Source organism: Artemia sp. Qi Xiang Cuo, chromosome 9 (assembly GCF_049724085.1).
Source record: "Artemia sp. Qi Xiang Cuo chromosome 9, ASM4972408v1, whole genome shotgun sequence".
NCBI lineage: Eukaryota > Metazoa > Arthropoda > Branchiopoda > Anostraca > Artemiidae > Artemia > Artemia sp. Qi Xiang Cuo.
Genome location: NC_142802.1, coordinates 50,282,336 through 50,305,425, shown reverse-complemented (window position 1 = coordinate 50,305,425; position 23,090 = coordinate 50,282,336). Strand labels below are relative to the sequence as shown.

General features: G+C 35.9%; 2 protein-coding genes and 1 long non-coding RNA gene across 7 annotated transcripts in view; 1 reads left to right on the top strand and 2 right to left on the bottom strand.

Moving 5' to 3' along the window:
* LOC148948764 (uncharacterized) overlaps nucleotides 1–21,994 on the bottom strand; it is a 79,898-nt gene extending 57,904 nt beyond the window's left edge. The window contains exon 1 of one of the 2 annotated variants that reach the window (XM_089094659.1): nucleotides 21,878–21,994. In XM_089094659.1, the coding sequence (XP_088950785.1) occupies nucleotides 21,878–21,912 (35 nt within the window). In that variant the 5' untranslated portion in view covers nucleotides 21,913–21,994. Of the gene's footprint in view, nucleotides 1–5,544; nucleotides 5,613–21,877 lie in introns of those variants that run through there. The other variant, XM_089094661.1, reaches the window with a different exon arrangement.
* Nucleotides 1–23,090, top strand: part of LOC148948763 (uncharacterized) — a 96,306-nt gene that overhangs the window by 65,418 nt on the left and 7,798 nt on the right. Inside the window, exon 3 of one of the 4 annotated variants that reach the window (XR_016142236.1) lies at nucleotides 9,197–9,281. The exons of the other annotated variants lie outside the window; for them this stretch is intronic. This is a non-coding gene — a long non-coding RNA (uncharacterized LOC148948763). The remainder of the gene's footprint in view (nucleotides 1–9,196; nucleotides 9,282–23,090) is intronic. 4 annotated transcript variants of the gene reach the window in all.
* On the bottom strand, nucleotides 12,025–13,086 carry LOC148948765 (uncharacterized). Its single transcript, XM_089094525.1, has one exon. It carries the CDS (start codon nucleotides 13,084–13,086, stop codon nucleotides 12,025–12,027), a length of 1,062 nt encoding a protein of 353 aa, XP_088950651.1.

Below are 23,090 nucleotides of genomic sequence, written 5' to 3'. Positions count from 1 at the left end.
GACCGTATCCAACAGTCCTATAACACCGGGAGAGGGATTATTTGAAAGGAAAGTCTAATGCTCTTTTTAAGTTACCAAAAAGATTGGAGGGCAACTAGTCCTCCAGAGATAGTTCATGTGCTTTTTTATATATTCATCTACATGAGTAGCACAATCTGCATACATTTTATTACTTCAGATATTTTAACAGTTATTTTTAAGACATTAAAGACATCATTTAAAAATTTCAATGTTTTGAGTGAACATATTCGCTTGACTTCAGTTAATTAGCGGAATTACATCGTATACGGAAACGCAGCGTATTTGTCTAAAATGTGGTGAGAATGATTGTGGGCTGGGTCATGTCCTCCTGCGATGCCGGCGACTGTCTCATATCAGGGGGGCGGTTTTGACAGACGGTCCTGAGTGGCTACGTCGGGGGATTTTGAGTTCGGATTCACCACAAACGGTAGTAGGTGTGGTGAATTTTGCATTGAAGAGTATGAGTGTTGATTAAGAGGATAGTGATTTTAGTATGTATTCATTTTATTTATCCTTTTTCTTTTCTTTTTGTTTTGTATATGGCTGTAAAAAAGCTTTAATAATACATTATTATTATTATATCTGCCAAACTTTATTTACACTATTAACTCGAGTGCATAGAGATTGGTCATTATAATACTCTTACTGAATTTGAGCTATCTACATAATTGATTCTAGTAAATTAACCTTTTTGTCTATGTACTATCCTTTGAGAAAACTTATTTGAATTTGATTAACACTTCTTAGGTAGCGTTTCCTTGTTTCAGACTACTTTAGCACACATTTTAGCAAGTAAAGTTGTCATAGGTAATTAAGCACATTAATAGGATATGTTCTGTTCTCCTATGCAATATAATATATTTATTTTACTTGATTAACACTTTCTTAGGTTGCACTGCTCATTAACTAACTTCGCCTTCTGATTATTCATATAATATTATTTGGTTTAATCCTAATAATCTCCCCAAGATATTCTTGCATTGTAAATCATTTTGATATTTGAGAAGCTTATCTGCTTAAAAGCAGATAAGTTTATCATAGGGCTATCACAGTTGTGATTAGTGATATCACAGGATACATCTTACCATTTCTTGTAACTTACAGCAGTCAATAAAGGGTATTAACAGTATTATAAGACCCTATAGTTAATTTAAATGCCTAACAAACTGACTATCCTGGTTTTAATTATTGTCAAAAAGAAATAATATAATTCAAACTATTAATTCGAGTAGATAGATATTATCATGGAATTAGTAAATACTATTTATTGGACTTGATCAATGCATTCTTAGTATATATTTCCTTGCTTAGGACTACTCATTGCTTGCAATATACCAAGTTAGATGGTAAGTAGATTTGAACCATGGGCGTAGGGAGGGAGGACAGCTGCCCCCCCTTGACATTAATATTTGCTGTAGATTGGGCTGAAAAAGCCGATGTTTTGGAAAAAGCTGTTGATAAAACTCCATCACACTATCGACTGCCCCCCCCCCCCTAGACAATATGCTGCCTACGTCCATGATTTGAATATAACATGTTTCAATTTGTTTGCTAAGTCTTACTAGAATTATTGTTCTGTAAGTTTAGTACAACTTGTTTTTTCCTAACTAAATTTTAATAACACAAGTATTTCTTCTTCATTCAACATGTTTTAATGCAACTAGTTTTTTTTGCTAATAAATTTTTGCAGTAGTTTGTTTTGGCCAACTAGCTTCTAATTCAAGATTTTTGTTATTGTTGACAAATTTTTAACACATTATTTTTAATAACTAAATTTGAATACAACTTGTTTGTTTCCTGTTCACTTAATACTAATACAACTTTTGTTTTTATTAACTAAGTTTTAATCCAACCTTTTTTTGCTAACTAAAATTTTTTTTGTTTTTCGCTAACTAAATCTTAATACAACTTTTTTTTTTTTTTGCTAACTAAAGTTTAAGAAAACTTGTTTTGGTTCACAAAGTTTTGATACAATTTGTTTTTTTTTTTGCTGAATTTTAATATAGCTTGTTTAATGCTCACTGTTTTTAATGTAATTTTTAACATTATCATAAGACATCTACCGTTAGTTCAAAATATTTACATCATTGCTTATCCCAGTTTTAATACTCTTTTCAAATAAAATAGTCGTTGCAATTGCATCCCAGTCTCCCTCTAATGGGACTTGATAATAACCGTATGCTATATCTAAAAGACTTCGCTGATTTTGTTCCTTTGAATGGATTTTATGAATCAAATTTGAATTTTATAGTAGATAAGAGCTAAGCGAGGGCGTGTCTAGGATTTTTGTTCGGGGGGATATTTTTGCGGAAGGGTTACAAAAAAAAACTTTAAAAACGCATAAAAATTTATTCATTATAAGTTTTACGAGTCGGACAAAAAATGGGAGGACTTTCAAACCCCGTAACCCCCTTCCTGTATACGGCTTTGGAAGTAAGACTAAAAAATAATGCAAACCCACAAAATCATCGAGGTTCAATATGTAGTTTGGGAGGCTAGGATGTATTTCAAATGAAAGCAACTCGGAAAACTCATTAAATAGCAATGTGTTGCCTGTAACGAAGTAAGAATTTTGTTGTTAAAGCCGTTAGTTCAAAACAGGAGAAAAACTAAACTGTCTATGGTATGAAAAGGATATCAGATAAAACAAAATGTAATTTACTATTTGATTCCTTATTCAATGTTCTCTCGAAATTAATAATCACTGTTATTGTAATTGCATCCCCGTTGGACCTAATTGGGTCATATATAACGCTAAGCTGTATAAACTTTTCAAATGGTAGATGTTTTTTTTTTTCAAATCGTTTTTATTTCATATTTTGGCTATGGTTGATGAATAAGTATAAAAATTAATGCAAAGTCACAAAATAAGATATGTTTTGTATATAGCTTGTGGCACTGGGATGCAGTTAAACTATAAGCAACTCTATAAAAAAAAGTGAAAAGAAATTTTCTAGATGCATTCAGGAGCATAGCTCCAGCATTTTATTTGGGGGGGGGGAAGAGGGGTTCACATCCGGAGAATTAAGGGATATGGGTTGTATAATTATTTTTTCTCCAAATTATTGGGGAGAGGGGGCAACTGCCCCCCCCCCCCCAAATACGACGCCACGGGATGTACTGAGGCTAAAATGTTGTTATTATAGTATTGATGCTCAAAAGAAAGGATAAGGTAGATTTAATTAGTCTATGGTATAGGACGACAATGAGGAAAAAAGGAGCTTACCACTACCATTATAATTTTATCCCGGTTTCTCCACGCCCGTAATTGGGCCAGATATAACCACAAGTCATGATAAATCGCCTTTTTTTAAAGCGGATTTATTTTGAATTGTGGACGAATGGTTGATGAAAAATAAACACTAAAAACAGCACAAGGGTTTACACCCTTTAAACTGCAATTGTCGAAACCTTATACAGGAAAATTATAACCCACCTCTTAGAACAACAAGAAATAATATTTTTTTTTGCATGGGCAGCAGCGATATGTCCTTTATTTCATCGTTGCTATCGTGGCACTGAAACACGGCTAATTCTATTATCTTTTTTTTATAAATTAGACTCGATAAAGCCATCATAGACTACCATATGGTACCCTAAAAGGGCAATTTGGGTGACATTTTTGGAATAGAAAAGCCGGGCCAGACACATGGACTTCATAGAGACCTAATTATGGGCTCATTTCTAAATAAATTTTCTTATAAATTCCACTTAATAAGACAATCATAAAGTGCCATATGACACCCACAACGTGCACTTTTGTTGAAAAAAAAACAAACACACAAATCAGTATGTTTTAAATATAGTCTATTATGTTTTAAATATGTATTTCATCTTCCGCTTATATATGCCTATGTCAGCTTATTTAGAGGATTCCAAGCCATAAATGGCTAGTCCTGTAGGCAAAATTAGTATATCTATAAAAAAATTCCATGCTTCATTCAGTGGCGGATTCAGGGGGCGAGGGGGCGCGTCCTGGATCCGCACCTGGCTTCATACTATCTGAAAGCAACGGACCATTGGAAAATATAAAGAACTCACAGGGAAAAGTAAGAAAAGCTTCGTTTATTTACAAAAAAAATGATAAAGAAACTCATGTCATTGGCGGTTCGATTTTAAGGCTTGTGGTCCAGTTTTAATTTTGGTGGGTTTGAAGCCATTCCGGTGGTACTAATGTTCCAAATCAGTGATACTGATGTGTTACACGAGGTGTCAACTCAAGAAAATATGGGGGGGGGGGACAAAATATATTTTTCAAGTGGCCCTTTCTTCAAGAAAAGGAAATCTAGACGAGGGGCTTCTTGGTATTTTGGAAAGTAGCTGAGTGTAGTGAATGAATCCAGTACCTAAGATATGTTCTGGGAAGGTGTTGCCAAGTTCCTATCTGTACCCTTCCTTATTTCTAGGGTCTAGAAAATTGAACATATGACATGCCTATACTTATCACAATTTTGAAATGCTTTGCCCTAATTTCGGCTCTTTAGTCTCTTTTTCATTGGATCTACTTTTTGGAAATTCAATTTTTACTATTCCGGTTTTATTTTAAGCCATATCAATGTTGTTTCTTTTTAATTCAAGAAATAAATTTACAAATCTTTAAAACCTTATAAACCTGGATCGGGCAAAATTATTAGGCTCAAAACCTTGTTCTTGTAGGCTACCTCATTTCAGCAGTAGATTTATTTCTCTAGGTTCCCTTTTATAACACTAAGATTTTAAAAGATTACCAATGGTCAGTGTTCGTTGGAGGGGGGGGGGTGGAGATAAACCCTTCAAAATATATTTCCCAGAGGATCATTGTGGCTCCGGATTCATTAGGAGCATGGGCGCCCATAAGCTGAATTCCAGGGGGGGGGAACCTCATCTAATTGGCACTTTTAACGCTATATAATAGAAATCTCAGAACAAAAATATAAAAATAAGGCAGCATCATTCAGCCAGGGGGGCGGGAGCCCCCTCCCCCCCCCCCCCCCATATGGGCGCCCATGATTACGAGTCCTCTAACCCAACTACATTCCTAGGTCAACAAGAACCCCTAATCTAGAATTCTACCACGAATGACATAAAAATTTACGAAATTAAGGATAAATTGCGAACATCTTAAGATTTAGGGGATTGACGAGCTTTACAAGAATGAGCTAAATCGAATCGTATATGTCGAAACTTCTATCCCAGTCACTAAAGAGGATAATAAATGGCTAAATTGCATGCATGAAAAAATGTTTTCTATATTCTAAAAAGTATTAGACCCGCTCCCGCCAAATGTTACCGGTTTGCACTTTTTGGTCTTCTAGATGGAAAAGGTAGCCCCCCCCCCCCAAGTATCCTCTATATACAATTTTTTCTATTTAACAATGTGTTACAAAGAGCAAAAAAAAACTTTCTGCGATGAAACGTAGAAAGAATTTGCCGAGAAACAACTTCCTACTAGAATTTTACCTCATTCACCTGAGTTTTATTTTAAATTTAGGGCTCCTCGAATCACCCCTATGCCCTCTCCCAAAATAATAAATTCGTATGTACCTGCCTGTGGTAGTGTGAGTAATCCCAGCAGTAATAAACCGTTATATCCAAGTAGTTTTACCTTTAGACAACTGCCTATCTAAAAGAAGGGAAAAACTAAATACTGCGTTTCATTGAAACGAAGAATATGATACACAATTTGGATTATAGCGTTCGTTGCATCATACCGTATGACTAACTAAGTTTGTGAAAACTTCCTTTTTATTAAACTTTGAAAAGAGATTTTCCAAACAAGACATTTTTCTGCCCTTTTGTTACAACCTCATCACCATACAATGCCTCGTTTAGATCAAGAGGGCACAACGCACGATTAATTAGACTTTACGTTAAAACTCTTGACTTAGGGTGATATTGTCCCACATTCTTCGAGGCTTATTCAGCCCTTAAAAATGTCACTGTTGGCTGGATAAGCAATATTATGTGCCACCGTGGCAAGTGCCTGTATTGACACTTGCTACTGTACACAGCTCATTGCTAGGGGAGGAGGGTTCAGGAAAACATAGAAAATGGGTTAAATGCATGGAACACACAAGAAATTATGAGAAAACTGGAAAAATGTTCAAGGTTTCGCGGCAAGGATACGCCTCCCCCCTATTTCTGCTTACACGTCTCTGCCACAGAGCATCACAATAATAATCTTTATTTTTTATATCTTAATTTCTGTTTCTAGATTGCAATTTGATTGCCACACAATTTTTCAAATGTTTAGGCAACCCTTTGGGTATGCTTTATTTTTTTTTTTCTTTTTTTTGCATTACCACAAAGCAGGAAGTCTAAATAATTTTGAAATCTGGGTAATGCAGGGATTTTCAATATGTCCAGTACCTAGGGCGTTTCAATCATCCATAGTTCTTAGGTCCAATCCTCCTTTGACAATCCCCCCCTTCATCCACAACTCCCACATATAAACATGTTGCACTTGCACCTTTTTCGACGATCGAACATTCAAGAATTATTTAGTGAATGGTCATTGATCTTTAACTGTTAATTAAATTTTAAAAACAAGTTTTTTCAACTGAAAGTAAGCAACATTAAAATTCAAAACGAACAAAAAATATTCCATATATTAGGGGGTTGTTCCCTTCTAAATACCTCGCTCTTCACGCTAAAGTTTATGAAGTACTTTAAAAAAGTATCGTATTTTGGCTATTGAAACACAAGGGCCGAGTCGTTTTTAAAGAATTGGGGCAAAAAGTCAAACTTTATCGTAAAGAGCGAGGTATCTAGAAACAGAAAACCCCCCTTATACATGGAATAATTTCCGTTCGATATAAGTTTTAATGTTGCTCCTTACTTTCAATTGAAAAAACTTGTTCTCTTATTTACTTTCTGATTGATTTTCAAATAATGCCAGGAAATCCGTCTCCTTCTCCATGGAAATTCTCTCCTCACACGAAAAAATCTTCCACACAAAATCCCCCAGACAATTTCTTCCTCAGAAAAAATACCCGCCCCCCCCCCCAGAAAATTTATTCCGGACGATAACGCCTGAAAAATTTTCCTTTGCATACTTTCATTTGAAAAAGACTTCGATTTCTGATTGTTTTTCAAATCATGCCGGAAATCTCTCGTCCGTGGAAATGTTTTCCTGGACCCCCCAGTGGAAAAGTCCACCACGGAGAATTTCTATCGCGGAAAATCTCCCCCCCCCCCCGTATGAAAAAATCCAACTCCGCTGAAAGTTTACCCCGGAAGATCTCCACATATAAAATTGAGTCGGAAAAGCGAAAAAAAGACAAATAAAGATAATTTTCTTTATAGGAAGTCTGCCAAATTACAAATGTAAAAATTTTCCCTGGAAAGTTTACCCCTTCCAGGGGCAAACCCCCAACTGAGAAATTTACCTGTGGAAATCCCCTTCCCCCACGAAAAATGTCTATATACTTCTCAAATACTATGCATAAACCATGATAAATTTCATCCATCCCTTTCCCCAGTGGCTCTGGGGGGGGGGGGTGTCTCTGATACACTGAATTTGATGGTGCGATTGTCATTAAGATCCCTTGATTTTTGGGGGTCTTTCTCCCCTTTTTTGAAAATCAGGTGAATTTTCTCAGGCTCATAGCTTTTAACGGGTGGCAGTAAACTTAATTGATGTTATATATTTGGAATCGCCACAAAAATACAATTCTGTTTATATATCTATTGATATCAAAATTCTGTTTTTAGAGTTTCGGTTACCATCAAGCTTAGTCAGTTTAATTAAAGTTTACAAAATTACTTAGAGTTCGTTACCACGAACTGTTTGATCATTCAAAACTGTTAAGATCACAATATCACTGTTCTGATTCAGAATAAACTAAACATAATCTTTTTTTCAGTATTCGTGGAAAGTGAAATTTTTTACATATACAATGCCAAGATTGTCAAATATAAATAATCGATATAACTTAATCTCACTTTAAAATGTAGTAAGTTTCCGGGATATGGGTTACACACCTTTATAGAGTCCCTCCCCCCTGAGATTCTTATGTATTTCTCATGCGTTTATTCAACTCCTTCGCAGGAAAAAAAAAAAACTATGACACCGCCCCCTATGAATCGAATATCAGCCGATAGAAAAAAATGAAACTTTGCAATGGCAAAAAGAATAACACTGTCCAGTAAGAGAAAAAAAATACCATTTTTAGCATTGACTGTTGGGGACGAACGCAAAATTAACACACAAAAGTGATATCAACGATAAAATGGTCTTGTCACTTGATTTTATACAACCTTCTTCCCCAATCTTGACGAATCCCTTCCACTCTCTTATAATGTAAATATGTCTTCCAAACGGAGCCGGTGTGTAAAGGCCCATTAGAGGACTCAAGGGCTCAACCAGATTAGTGAAGGACACACTCCCCTGGTCTTCTCCAGCAATTATGCTATTGAGTTGAATACACAGAAACTTTTTCGGTCGTATGCTATAGGGTACACTTTCTCGAACGTTTTCAAACCAAAAACTTTTTGCTTTTCATGTTCTATGTGTTGAACAAAAAAATAGTTAAACAAAATTCTGATATAGAAAATGTTTTAATCTAAACAATGAAGAAAAATTCCCTCGTTACGTAAATTTTCGAATAAAAACATTCCTACTGGCCCCTTCCAATTCATAATAAGATTTTACTATAGACCCTTTAGGCTTAGGAGGGCAACTAGCATTCCTTTTTGTATTTGATTGGTTTAGGTAGACCCCCCCCTCCTGCCCTGTTGGTTTACTTGGTGCTTTTAGGAGGAAAGAAACTGACGTTAAAATCACTAGATAATACCATAGCAAATTAAAAGAAGAATAGAAATAGCCCCTTAATTTCAGACCTTAAGAATTTGTTTATCTCTCACTAAAGACCATTTACTTGTGATTAGTTATCCTGTAGTTGGACTCTCCTTGTGAACTTACAACTATATAATTCTTTGTTCATTATATTCAATATAGCTCTATCTAATGGATTCATATTCGGGCTTTAAGTTTCATCCAAGTTTTATCCATAAGTTTTATCCTGTCTTAACTTACGCAAATAAAAAAAAATCCCTTTAATTTCACATTTGACTGCGTTTTCAGGACTTCTCGTTTTGAAGACTCAATTCCATTGATTGGAGAAGGATGTTTGGTCATTTTTTATTTATGTATTTTGGGTGTTTTAATTAGTATTTTGGTAAAATTATATTTTAGGGGCCTTTACAATCTTGGAGAGGAGTTGAGCTTGGTGAATGAAACCCTCAGGAATGCATCCAGACATTAATGATCTCCTAGAAAGGTATTTTGAAGCACATATCTCCACTCCTTCTTGCTCGAAAGGGCGCTGCCTCTTGATGACCTTTTACAATCTGTGTGCTGTAAACGTAAAATCCAAAATGGATCTTCTGTTCAAATGAGGCACAAGAAAATTGTTTTAAGCCTCATTCGTTTGTCACTCCAAATTTTGTAAGGTTTTAAAGCACTGTCAATCTATTTTTAAATTTAGGAAAAAAACCTAGATGTGGCTTAAAATTCTAATGAAAAATTCTAAAGAAATTGCATTTCAAAACCTAAAGCCAATGAAAAGAGATCAGCAGCTCAAAATTAAAACATTTTTTTGTAGAATTTAGATATAGCTGTCATCAGGGGCGGATCCAGGATTTTTTTTTTGGGGGGGGGGGCAAAACAGGTTGATTCGATAAACTTGCGTTAGGAACAAGTTTTTATTAACACAAAGTTGAGTTAATTAAGTAAATAGCACTACTTTAGGCTAGGGGGGGGGCTCGCTCCCCTCTAGATCCGCCACTATATAATGCTAAGCTGTATAAAACATTTCAAACTGTTGAAAATTCAAAACTTTTCAAATGGCATATGATTTTTTTTCAAATTGTTTTTTAAAGGGATCAGAAGCTCAAAATTAAAACTTTTTTTTTCAGAATTTAGATATAGCCGTCATGTATGCAATTGTCCAAGCCATAGAAATAAGAGAAGGGTTGACATAGTAGCTTAGTAATTCCTTGCATGAGTATACTTTTTACCCTGGATTCGTTCCTGAATGTTTCATTTACCTGACTCAACTACTTTTTAAAATGGCAAGAAGCCCCTAGGATTAAAACCAGTATAGTGAACATTTTAACCTACCTCGATATCACTAAGCGAAAAACTGGTAATTTTAGGTCTTTGTAGAGCCAGTAAAACTGGGATTCAAGTCATTCAACCCTTAAAAAGTCCATTACAAAACGATGTTGAATGTAAGAAAGTCAATTTTGAAATTACAGTAGTTAAATATAGTTCACAAGCAAAGTTCAAGTTCGCTAAATAAAATTAAATGATTTTATCAAAAATTTTCCTTGCCAGTACTTGTTTTATTTACTTTCAAATACCTTTGATTTTTTTTTTTCGAGTGTTTTATCTAGAACGTAGTATTCAAATGGCCCTTGGTGACGAACTCGGTCCAATAGTAACTGAAACTCAAATTCTGATAACAACAGATGCATCAAGAGAATTGGCTTTTTATCCTAATTAAATGTTAAAAAACAAGTTTTTTCAACTGAAAGTTAAGAGCAACATTACAATGAACAAAATTATTTCATATATGAAGGGCTGCCCCTCCTCAACACCTCACTCTTCACACTGAAGTTTTTTTGGAACTAAAAAAATCTTCTTATTGTTCTAATTAAATGACCCCTGTCAGGAGTCGTTATTAAAGAATTGAGACAAAATTTGAAATTTAGCGTAAACAACGAGGTGTCGAGGAGGGGCAACCCCCTTCATATACATAATAATTTCTGTTCGTTTTAATTTTTAATGTTTCTCTTTACTTTGAGTTGAAAAAACTTGTTTTTCAAACTTAATTTCCGATAGTTTTTTAATAATGCCGAAGAAATCTGGCTCGTCCTCTACAGAAAAATCCCGCTTCCCATAGAAAAAATCCTCTGGACATTATAATCCCAGTAACAATTTACCACTAACAATTACCCTCAACACTAACATCTCACGTAGGGGAGACCCGCCCACGTTCAGCACTTTTTTAGAAAATAATTTTTTTCTACTATGCTTGTCAACCTACAGTAAACTTTTTCCCACCAAAATGTACCTACACATTCAGGACATCAAGCAAAATTTTGATTTTTTTTTAGCCTATCAGTTATAGCCATAATTCAAAGAACAATGACCTTGGTCAGATATGGCGAACCTGTACGACCCCGGTACAGCTTCGCCATCCCCCGGTTCTGGTTCGCCAAGCATTGAAAACCACTTTTAAAAAAATCAGAAGAGCCATTCTCATTTAAGAATATGTTTAATACTCATCAGCTATTGGTATAAGAATATTTAATACAGGTAACTCGTATCATATTTGTCTGATCATTTTATTTTGTATGCGAAAAGATCGACACCAAATGTCAGCTTTTCTGATTGCCTTTTAGTCCCTCCACATGAGACGGGTTGATCAAGTTTAATTTCCACTGATTGTCTTTCTACAAAAGCCTGTTCATCTGTATAAACAAACTTGTTTGGTTCAACCTTTTTGAGAAATTTGACATCAAGATCATCACCATTGATTTCTAGCACTGACGCAACATAGTATGTTTTCCCACTTCTTTTCCCATCGATTCCAGTGAGAATGAAATCACCGACTGTAATCTCTCCAGATATTTCAGTTTCAGCCTCGACATCGCCAACATTCAGACTCTCGTCACTGCAACAATCAGAATCAACTACAAAATCTTCAAAGCTGCTTTTATACTCAACTGCTTTGCGAAACAGCTTCATTTTTGGAAATTTATATTGCTTTGCAACTGTCTTGCTTAATTTCTTCATTTCTAGCACTCAGTGTTTCTTGTTTTTCTTTTCAACCTTTTTCTTAATTCTTTCTTTTACTTGAGTATATGTTAGGATTTCTGCTTTCTTTCTATTTGCAGTTCTTGTTTTCTGCTTCCTGGGGGATCCTTTCGGCAATGGGAAAAGATCTATAATTTCTGAATAGCTATCGTTAACAGAACCAGACATTGTAGCAGGCAGCTGTTCTGGACTCGAGTTTCTCAGGGTGGTTCACTTGCACATGGTGCTTCTGAATATCGTGCAGAGTTACCTTCTGAGCTGAAAGGGGCCAGTGGTGGTACTTCTGGTCTATCGGAAACGGATGAACTTAGGTATTCGTGGTCTTGAAAAATTTCTGGGTTGAATCGATGAATTCCTGTGCAGCGGAACCCGCTGATTATGCTTTCTTGAGTAACAGTCTTGAAGTAAGATGAGCCAAGAATTTCTGCAACATTAGCAATGGCTATGGTTTTGCATTTGTTTCTGCTCATAAAAGCTGCGGCTTCTCGATTGTAGTATGCCTTAATCGGAAACATAACGGAGCGATCCAGAGGCTGCAGTTTATGAGTCGTATGTGGGGGCACGGTTAAAAGATTAACACCGTTCTCCTTAGCCAGCTCAAGCAGATCGCTAGAATATCTGGTAATATGATTGTCCAAAATAAGAAGAACTGGTTTTGATTTTGTTGGTTTTACATGACTAATAAAGTGGTTCAGCCAAATGACAAAGAGCTTGGTCGTCATCCATCCAGAAGCTTTTTCATTTCCGAATCCAATGGTCCCTAGTGGAGCTCCCTTTAGTAGGATATCAGGGCATATTTTTCTGGGAAAAATCATCATTGGAGGAACTGTATTTCCAATAGCGCTAACATAGATACAAAACATGATATTCTGCCCTCTTTCGCCAGACCTTACCTTTCCGACTTGCCTTTGGCCTTTTTCAGCAATGACAGTGCCTGGCTTGTGAACAGTCGATAATCCTGTCTCATCGACGTTCCAAATATTTTCTGGGCTAAAGCAGTGAGGATTGTATAGAGTCCGAAGATTGTTAAAGAACTGCTGAACTGTAAAGCGGTTGAAGGCAGTAGCCCTTCCCAGAATGGTAGCTTCTGCCTGTCGGATTGTAAGCTCGGGGTGTCGCTGCATAAACCCCCGATACCAATCCTCTCCCACAGCTTGATTATTCTCACCACAAGTCCATGAATCTAGAATTTTAAGCTCCTTCGACATTGCGTATTTGTAACAAAGTTGACGTAGCTCGAGTGGTGATAGTCCATAATGCATATGGCATATTATTTGCAGGTATTTGACAAGAGCCCGTTCTTGTTCGTCGGTAAAAATTCTACGAGTGGCGTATCGTGGTGAAAAAAGAGAGAGGCAAACTTCTAACCTCCAGGCCGTTCTTGCTGATTCTTTTCACATAATCTTGTAAGGTGCCACGAGGAATCTGGTATTTTCTTGAAGCTGTTGCCTTTGGAACTTGCTTCTCAATGACTTCTAGCACAGCTTCACGAAGCAGCTCTGGTTCAGTCGTACCTTTTTTCCTTTCTGTAGCAGGCTTTGGCGTTCGCATGATGTCTGAAAACAAAAGAAAATATACTATTAATAAATTACAGAATAGTGCACCAATATGCTTGATGTAACATTAAAGATTTTTGCAGAAGAAGTTTAGCCTGCATATTCAGTCTTAAATTTTTAAATGTTTTCTACGTTGTCTTTTGTCATGATGTATAACCTACTTATTTTGGCAATGAAGCAACATGACTACTTCAAACTTTTAGAATATGTTAGTTGGATTGCCCAGTTTATTTTTATCAGAAATATGATGTGTTCTGAACTTGAAAGATCAAATAAAATTTCAAGAGGTCTTTTTTACGTAGTAACCTCAAGGTAATACGTTTCGTCTCAATATTCTTCGTCGAATATTATATCAACATAACAAACTCTTAAATTTCGAATCAATGTCGCAACTTCTGGGCATGCAAATCGACTCGATCCAATTGTTTTTATCCTATTATTATTGCCAGTAACAACTCTTCATTTAGATGGGCTAGTAAAATACAGAATATTACTAGTAAAATACACAATATTTCTGAAATTTACAGAACTAGTAAAATACAGAATAGTACAACAACACATAAAAAAATACTGCAATGAAAACAAAATGAAAGCTCACCAGCCCAGGTTCGCCAGCCATGGTTCGCCATACCCTAGGATGGCGAACCTGAGCAGGAAATTTGTGGCGAACGTGGGCAAAGGGTCATCTACATGAAGTTTTGATCTAATCTGTAATTCTTGATAGATGGCGCCAAATGCTTTTGAGGAGAGTGGTAGCATAAACTGAGAGATATATTAGGTAACAGACAATTACCAAATCTTTTCAAATAGCTTTTTTTCTAAGACATAAAATATAGCATTCTGCAGGAAAAAAATATACCTATTATTAAAAAAATTTACTTACAACTGAAGGCAAATTCTCTGCACTAATAAAGTATCGCTAGTAGATGGCTCTTCCATTGGCAAAGTTTCCTGGGTTTTGAAAACTATGTGTTCGAGTAATTTTGAAATGACGAACCTGGGCCGTGGTGAAGGTGAGCTGGTCTCCCCTACAATTGAGTCGGCAAATAAAAGAAAAGTAAGGCAAATAAAAAGAATTCTGTTCGGTTGAGCCCTCTCCCGACGTTCTAGGACGATTGGTTCGATACGATTACGTCTGGAAAAAACGACAACAAATAAACACGCGTCCGTGATCTTTCTTCTAGAAAAAAAAATACGAAATTCCACATTTTTGATATAGGAGCTTGAAACTAGACCCCGAAGCCGCGCCGAAAAGTCGGCGGCGCGCCGCCGAAAAAAAATCGGCGGCGCGCCACCGAGCTAGCGTCAGCGCGCTGACGCCGCCGCTGATTCTAACGGCGGAGGCGTCACTAATACGCCGCCGTTTTTTTGTTTTTTTGTCCCTTTTTTTTACTTATCGATATCGACCTCTGGGGTTCAACCGTCATACCGGCTAATTTGTTTCTTAAAGAAAAATACTGTCATCTTGGGCTCGCCATGCATATTGGTTCTTAGGAAGAAGTAGAAGAAATTTTTTTTTAAACAAAAATTCTACCTTCCACTTTAAAACTCTGTTCAATTCCTTTCTGATTTTTTGGATGAAAAGAGGTAGGTAAAAGAGCATCGGGAGATTCAGGATGTTATTTTAGGCAGCGCAATCGCGCTGCCTAAGTAAAGAACAATGTTGGCACAATGTATTTTTTTTCCATAACAGGGCAATTCCTATCGAGGAGTTGTCGTAGAAACTTCGAAAAGGGTTCATTTGATTGGAAATTGGAATAGCTAGTGCCCTTTTTAATAGTCGAAAGTGATCGGAAGGCAGATAAAACCCCTTCTACGCCCACCATTTCCCCAAACACATCCAATAAAAATTTTAAGATAGCCATTTTGTTCAGAGTAACTGATTTCCAGCGAGAAAATATGTTTTTGAGGAGGTTACTCCACCACAACCCCTAGGGCAGGGGTTTTATGTTATGACCTGGGGGTATATAAGAACGATGGTGGCATAATGTATTATTTATTTTTTTTTTCCTTTAGACCAGGGCACGTCATATCGAAGGAGTTGTCGTAGAAACTTCGAAAAGGGCTCATTCGATCGGATATTGGAATGCCTCGTGCCCTTTTTAGTCGTCGAAAGTTATTGGAAGGCAATTAACACCCTTTACACACCCACCACTTCCCCAAACACATCCAATCAAAATTTCAAGATAGCCTTTTTGTTTAACGTAGTTGAAAGTTCTGGAAATTAGGTCTTAGAGGATAACAACCACCCTCACAGCCCTTAGGGTAAGGGTTGTAATTTATGCCCTGTGGGTATATACGGTTTTTATAGGAAGCATTGTCGTAGAAACCCAAAAAGAGATCATTCGATTGGAAATTGAAAGGCCTTGTGCCCTTTTTAATAATCGAAAGTGATCGGAAGGCTTGACATTTTCAAACAGTTCGTGGTAACGAACTGTAAGTAAGGAGCAACCCGGCTCAATGGTAACCAAAACTATAAAAAATTGATACCAATAGATACATCAAAAGAATAGGATTTTAATTCTGATTTCAAAAATATAAGTTTCATCAAGTTTAATCTTACCCATCAAAAGTTAAGCACCCGAGAAAATTTGGCTGATTTTCGAAAAAAGGGGGAAAGGCCCCCTAAAAGTTACAGAACCTTAATGAAAATCACACCATCTTATTCAGCGTATCAAAGCACCCTACTGTAGAGGTTTCAAGCTCCTATCTGCAAAAATGTGGAATTTGTATTTTTTGCCAGAAGAAAGATCACGGATGCTTGTTTATTTGTTGTTATTTTTTTCCCAGGGGTAATCGTATTGACCCAGTGGTCCTAGAATATCGTAGGAGGGCTCATTGGAACGGAAATTAAAAGTTCTAGTGTCCTTTTTAAGGAACAAAAAAACGGAGGGCAAATAGGCCCCCTCTCACGTTCTTATTCTTCTCAAAATCACCCAATTAAAATTTTGAGATTGCTATTTTGTTCAGCATAGTCGAAAATCTAATAAATATATCTTTTAGGATAACTTAATCCCCCACAGTTCTCAGGGGAAGAGCTGCAAGTTATTAACTTTGCCCATTGCTTACATATTGTATTGGTTATTGGGAAGCATACAGACAAGTACAGGAAGGATTTTTTTCTGGGGGGGTGGGGGGAGGGCGGAGGGGGTTACTCGGAGAATATTTCCGTGGAGGATGTTTCTTTGGGGTAAGGGACATTTCTATGAAGGGGGTGCCGGATTTCCAAGCATTATTTAAAAAAAGATCAGAAATTAAATTTAAAAAAAACAAGTTTTTTCAACTGAAAGTAAGAAGCAACATTAGAACTTAAAACGAGCAGAAATTATTACGTATATGAGGGGGTTCTCCTTCAAGTCAATATCTCGCTCTTTACGCTACAGTTTTTTTTAGTGCTTTCAAAAGAGCTATTTATTCTATTTAAACGGCTTTTGTGATTCAGGGGTTTTTGAATTAATTTTTTTTTTAACTTTTAACGTAAAGAGCGTGGTATTGACTAAGAGGAGAACCCCCTCATATACGTAATAACATACACGTAATAAAAAAAAAACAATGATAAAAAAAGAAGTGATACGGCTCAATAGTAATCGAAACTTTTAAAAACGGAATTTTGATGTCAATAAATGTATCAAAAGAATGGGTTTAAAATGCTGATTCTAAATATATAAATTTTATTAAGTTTAGTATTACTCATCAAAGGCTACGAGCCTGAGAAAATTTACCTGATTTTTTAAAGAGGTGGGAAACATCCCCTACAAGTGAAAAAATTTGAATGAAAATCCCACCGTCAGATTCAGCGTATCAAAAAACCCTATTACATAGGTTTCAAGCTCATAGCTGCAAAAATCTGCAACTTTGTCATTTTTTGCCAGAAGAAAAATATACGAATATAGAAGTTCGTTACGTAAGTTAATTTGTAAATTACGTCAGAATCAAATTTAGAGACAGCCATTTTGCAAAAGAAAACTAAAATATTTATGCAAATTTTGTTTACTTATTCAATGACGGTAAGCCAAAATAAAATCTGCATTAACTAAAAAACGATCAGAAATTAAATTAAAAAAAACAAGTTTTTTAAGCTGAAAGTAAGGATTGACATTAAAACTTAAAACGAACAGAAATTATTCCGTATATGAAAGGGGCTGTCCCCTCCTCAAGGCCTCGCTCTTTACGCTAAAGTTTGACTCTGTCTCACAACTTTATTTTTTAAAACAATAAACAAATTTAGCGTAAAGAGCGAGGCGTTGAGGAAGGGACAGCCCCTTTCATATACGGAATAATTTCTGTTCGTTTTAAGTTTTAATGTCACTCCTTACTTTCAGTTTAAAAAACTTGTTTTTTATTTAATTAGAGTAAAGATCGGTGTGGGTATAATATATCATTTTTTTGTTGTTGTTGTTGTTTAGACCACGGCACGTCGTATCGAAGGAGTTGTCGTAGGAACTTCGCAAAGCGCCCGTTCGATTGAAAATAGAAAGGGATGATGTCCTTTTTAATAGTCGAAAGTGATTGGAGGTAAACAAATCCCCCTCCCACCCCCCGCCACCCATTTGCCTTTATGTTTAAAAAGTAAATGTTGCCTTAAGATTAAATGCACTGTGTTAATGCTAATTCCCAATAAGGCATCTCAGCAGTATCCCAAGATCGACTGGGGGTATTAATTTCAAACTTTTGGGGCTACTTCTGCTCTTAAAATTTAACCAAATCAAAATAGCGTAAGTGTATCCAAGCTATCAAAGAAAGTAAATAGACTTTTTTGCAAATGATATCAAGTTTTCCATTTCAGGTCAACTAGATGAGGTATGAAACTAAATTAAACCCTACTATGAGTCCAGATTTTTAAAAGTTTCTATTTTGTTAGATATCGATGAAAATTTTTATCCATCATAGAAACCGCAGGTTAGACAATAAAGCCTTAAAAAAGCGGAAAGATTCAAAGTATTTTTTTCTTTTTCTATGAAAAGATTATGTCAATATAAAACAAAAAGAAATTAATTAAGAAAACTGTCTCGACAAAATATTTTTTTCAAAGAACAGTAAAGAGCTCCATTAAACAAAAAATGAGCAAAAATAAAATCAAATAATCTACCAAGCTTGAAACTACCACAAATCAGCATCTATAAATACATGAAACCCAAAACGAACAGAAACTACAATAAATAACCGAGTCAAACTCAAAACGAGCAGAAATTAATATAAGTTGGGCTCAAAACCCCTATACCTCCCCAAGGCTAGAGCATAACTTGCACTTTACTGAAAAAAATACAATTGAATGTACACTGTCAGCTTAATATGCATATATTGATATTTAGTAATCAATATATTGATTATACTTGATTTATTAAAGTTATAAAAGTAACAACATTTATATTTTTTCAGTAAAGTGCAAATTATGTTCTGGTATGGCATAAGGGTTTTGAGCCCAATTTATGTTAATTTCTGCTCGTCTTGAGTTTGACTCAGTTATTTATTGTCATTTCTGTTCGTTTTGGGTTTCATTTATTTATCGATGCTGATTTGTGGTAGTTTCCCGCTTGGTAGATTAATTGATTTTGTTTTTGCTCATTTTTGTTTAATGGAGTTCTTTACTTTTCTTTGAAAAACTTATTTTGTCGAATTTTTTTTTAATTAATCTGGAAAGAGCTAGTATAGAAATATATCTATACAAATGAATTACATTTTTTTGCACAGTAAGCAGAGCACACTGAAGTTGAAGTAGCCTTAAACTTTGACTTGAAACTTCATAACTTGACCACTTCTTTCAGAACAGAATTTTGGAGGGTTATTCCGTGTTGATAAGAAAAGAGGGTAAAGGAGCAGTTTAATTCCCCCTGTAGTTTAGGGCGCAGGAGCCCTGTGGTAAAGGTGCAGGTTAGTTCTCCCTTATAAAAACAACTTAATTCAGCAGATACAAAGAAGAAGCCCATTTGCGGCATTCTTAGGGACCCCAAGGTCCAATGCTAGTATCAGATCCCGCAAGTGGTAGTTTACGCTCGTCAAGTTTTGGCTATACCGGCCTCAAGTGCCCCAGCTAAACGGCTTTTTTAGCACGACAGGACTGATAGTGACTGCAAAAAGATCAATGGCTTCAGGCAGAGTGAACTAACTCAGTTTTGTTACATCAATTGTAACTGAAGTGATATAACCGCTGATTTAAAATTATTGTTAAGCCATGGTATCTAACTTGTATACAGTGTTTTTTTTTATGTTGTTATTTGTTTGTTGTTTTTTTTTCACTTCCTTTTCGAATGTATTTGATGAACTAGGAGATGTTTGAACTTCAAACTTTGAAAGTTACACACACATTAGCCCAAGTCATTAACAAAAAGAAAATGACTAAACACGGGATTTTATAAGAATAATACGATGTTAAACATTAATACAACATAGGTTTCCCTGGGTCTAGTGGCTAAAAATGAGAATTCTACTTGGTCTGATCGAGTGGGAACATAAACACTTTCCGTACGGCCCAACAAATTCCTGTTTTGTCATACTGTTCTTGTATGTTTTTAGCCAACCATTTAAAAATCCTTACTACAATCATGTTGAGGTTTAACGCGCTTGGTGAAGTTTGATTTTTATTATTATTTTTAATCAGAAAAATCAGCGCACCGTGGCAAGCCGCCGGTCAGAAATCGGCGGCGTGCCGCCAAAAAAAATTCGGCGCGCCTGGCGGCACCGCCGCCGCCGATACTAAATCACACCTTCGCCGCCGTCATGTCGGCGTGGCGTGGCTTCGGGGACTACTTGAAACCTCTATAGTATGGTTCTCTGATAAGCTGAATCTGATGGTGTGATCTTTGGCTTTTAACAGTGGCGTAATTTCGTCAAAATCCTGAGGGGGGAAGTTGAAGACAAATTTCCCAAATCAATTGAAAATGACAGTGACAAAATGAAAAATGAGCCATATAGTACCATAAAAGCAAAGATATACCAAAGAAAACTGAACTGTTTCTCTGGATGCTTGAATTATGCAGACTTTTCTTAGTTTTGGCAAGATTTTTTGCAGAAACTAAATTTCAGCTGGGGGGTGGAACTGGGGTCTTGAGTGGAAAGTTTCCCCCCTTCCCCTGTCCCATAGCAAATTACGCCCTTGGCTTTTAGGAGGTGTTCCCCCTCTTTTTCGTAAAGCAGGCAAATTTTCTCAGGCTCTTAGCCTCTGATTGGCAATATTAAACTTAATGAATCTTGTATATTTAGAATCAGTATAAAAAGCCAATTCTTTTGATACATCTATTGATTCAAAATTCCGTTTTTAGATTTTCGGTTATTATTGAGCCACGTTGCTTCTTACTTACAGTTCGTTACCATGAACTGTTTGATTCCAAACATATAGAACTTATTAAGTTTAATGTTATCCATCAAAAGCTACAAGCTTGAGAAAATTTACCTGAATTTCGAAAAGGGGGAAAACACCTAAAAAAAGTCCCGCGATCTTAATGAAAATCACACGATCTGGCCCAGCATATCAGAGAATTCTAATGTAGTGGTTTCAAGCTCCTATCTACAAAGCTGTAGAATTTTGTATGTTTGTTATTTTGTAATGTTTTTGCCAGAAGAACGAACGCAGATACATGTTTATTTGTTTTTCTTTGACTTTTTTTTCCTGATGCAGCGCAATTTGTCCATTGTTCACATATGGTATTTATTGGGAAATATACGGAATTTTTTGGGGAGGAATTTTCTGCTGGGGGAGAGGTGGATTTTCACAGGGATAATTTTCTATGGGGAGGAAATTTCCTGGCATTATTTGAAAAATACGTCAGAAATTACATTTAAAGAAATATATTTATTTCAACCAAAAGTTAGAAGCAACATTTAAACTTAAACGAATAGAACTATTCTATATATGAGGGTGGCTATCTCTTCCTCAACCCTTTCTCTTTACGCTAAAGCTTGGTTTTTTGTCATAATTCTTTAAGAACTGTTGTTGAGGAAGGGGCAGCCCCCCTTGCATATGGAATAATTTCTGTTTGTTTCAAGTTTTAATGTGGCTCCTTACTTTCAGTTGAAAAAACTTGTTTTTGGTACTTTTGTACTTACTATCTGTAACACACTCGCTATATTGTATAGGGAAGTTGCTTAAGAAACTAGTCAAACGGGTTTCTTTCAACGGAGAATTCCTATGCTGAGGATTGTAAACCGTGGTTTGTCATTGTGTTTACAACATTTAAACTTTACCTAGGTTAGGTTACATATTTAATATATGCTATGCTTTACCCCCCACCCCCCTCCTGTGCAAATGTATAGCCAAAATTTGTTTCTAAACTATTATATTTTTATCCTATTTAGTTTTATTTCATTAGCATTAACCACTTCACTTTTCGCGTGTGTTACACACACCGTAGTACATAAGTACCGTTTTTTTAGTTAACCTATTTCAGAGCTGTTCTCGTTTTAAAGCTTAGCTTTGTTCATAAATTTTTCACGATTGCCTAATCCTTTGAACTGGTCTTTCATTTAGTGTGTCGCAATCATATTAAAATTATGTGTTTACCGTTCAGGGGGCAATAAAAAGCTTCTTCCAGGCATTTTTCTCTATTCCACTGGATACAATCGCTATGCTCAGACAAGAGTGACTGACAAATTAATGAACTTAAAAGGGGTGTCTTATCTTGCCCGCTTAGCTTGACAACAAGAATTGACCTGGAAGCCAACATTGTAAATCCCCGTTAATCCAACGTTGGTTGGCGAAATCATTAACATTAGATGGCGTATATACCGCAGTAATCTGACCAAGTATTAGGATTTGTTACCGTGGTAATACAAGAATAGAATTAATCTCTAGCGCAATGGCTTGAACAGGAGGTTTTAATGGGTTTAGAAAAGAAAATATTAGCTAAGTCAAAATTTTGCACTAATAATAAAAAGAAGAATCTTTTCACTTCAGCAATTTGCAAAATAACCGCTGTTATGTTCAAAGGTATGAAAGATTAGAATGTATGCTACCTACGGATAAAGAAAAAGAAGAAAAACGAAAAGAAAAAGACTGCGAACTGAATATGGAATTCAATAGATTTTGACTGTGAACGGCCAAGAAAAACTCTTTGTAAAAAATTGGAAAAGAGGGAAAGGTGCAAAACACTATTATTGGCTCAAAAGCCTCAAAGTCCTTTTCAGTTTTTCACTTTCTCACGGAATTAATTTGTCGCACCCAACGGCTTTTAAATTTCAAGAGCAAGCTCCTGAAAGAGCCTTTCTTTATAATATAAAAAGGTATCGTATTAAAATCTTTCAACGCATCTCATTATTTTGGGAAATTCAGAAACTATAAAGTTATACTTTACTTTCTGTATACTTGTACTAAACTATACCTCTAATCGAGGTATATTCTCTCGCTCATCGAGATATATACCTCTAAGCTCAGTTTTAGGCTGGATCTACGAATTTTGCGATAACTTTCTTTGGCTTATTGTATCCAATTCTTTGAAAGGGGAAAGCAATGATTTTCTTCCAGGAATTGCTTTTATGTGTTCTGATCGTATTGTTTTTCTTGATTAAAAAACACGTGTTTGCAGTTTTAAGTTTTGTTACTGCGTGAAGTATGCAAAAGAGCCTGCTTGAGCCACTTTTGAGTCCTCTGCTTTCAGGGCTAGACTCCAGACTAATCCCTTTTGTTTTATTCCTAGATGTCCGTAGAGATTTTTGATTCTTTAACACATAAAAAACAAGTTTTTCAAAGAAAAGTAAAGAGCCATCTTAAAACTTAA

Excerpts from the sequence above, each read along its gene's own strand:
- LOC148948765 (XM_089094525.1), bottom strand. The coding sequence starts at position 13,086 with ATGCATTATGGACTATCACCACTCGAGCTACGTCAACTTTGTTACAAA.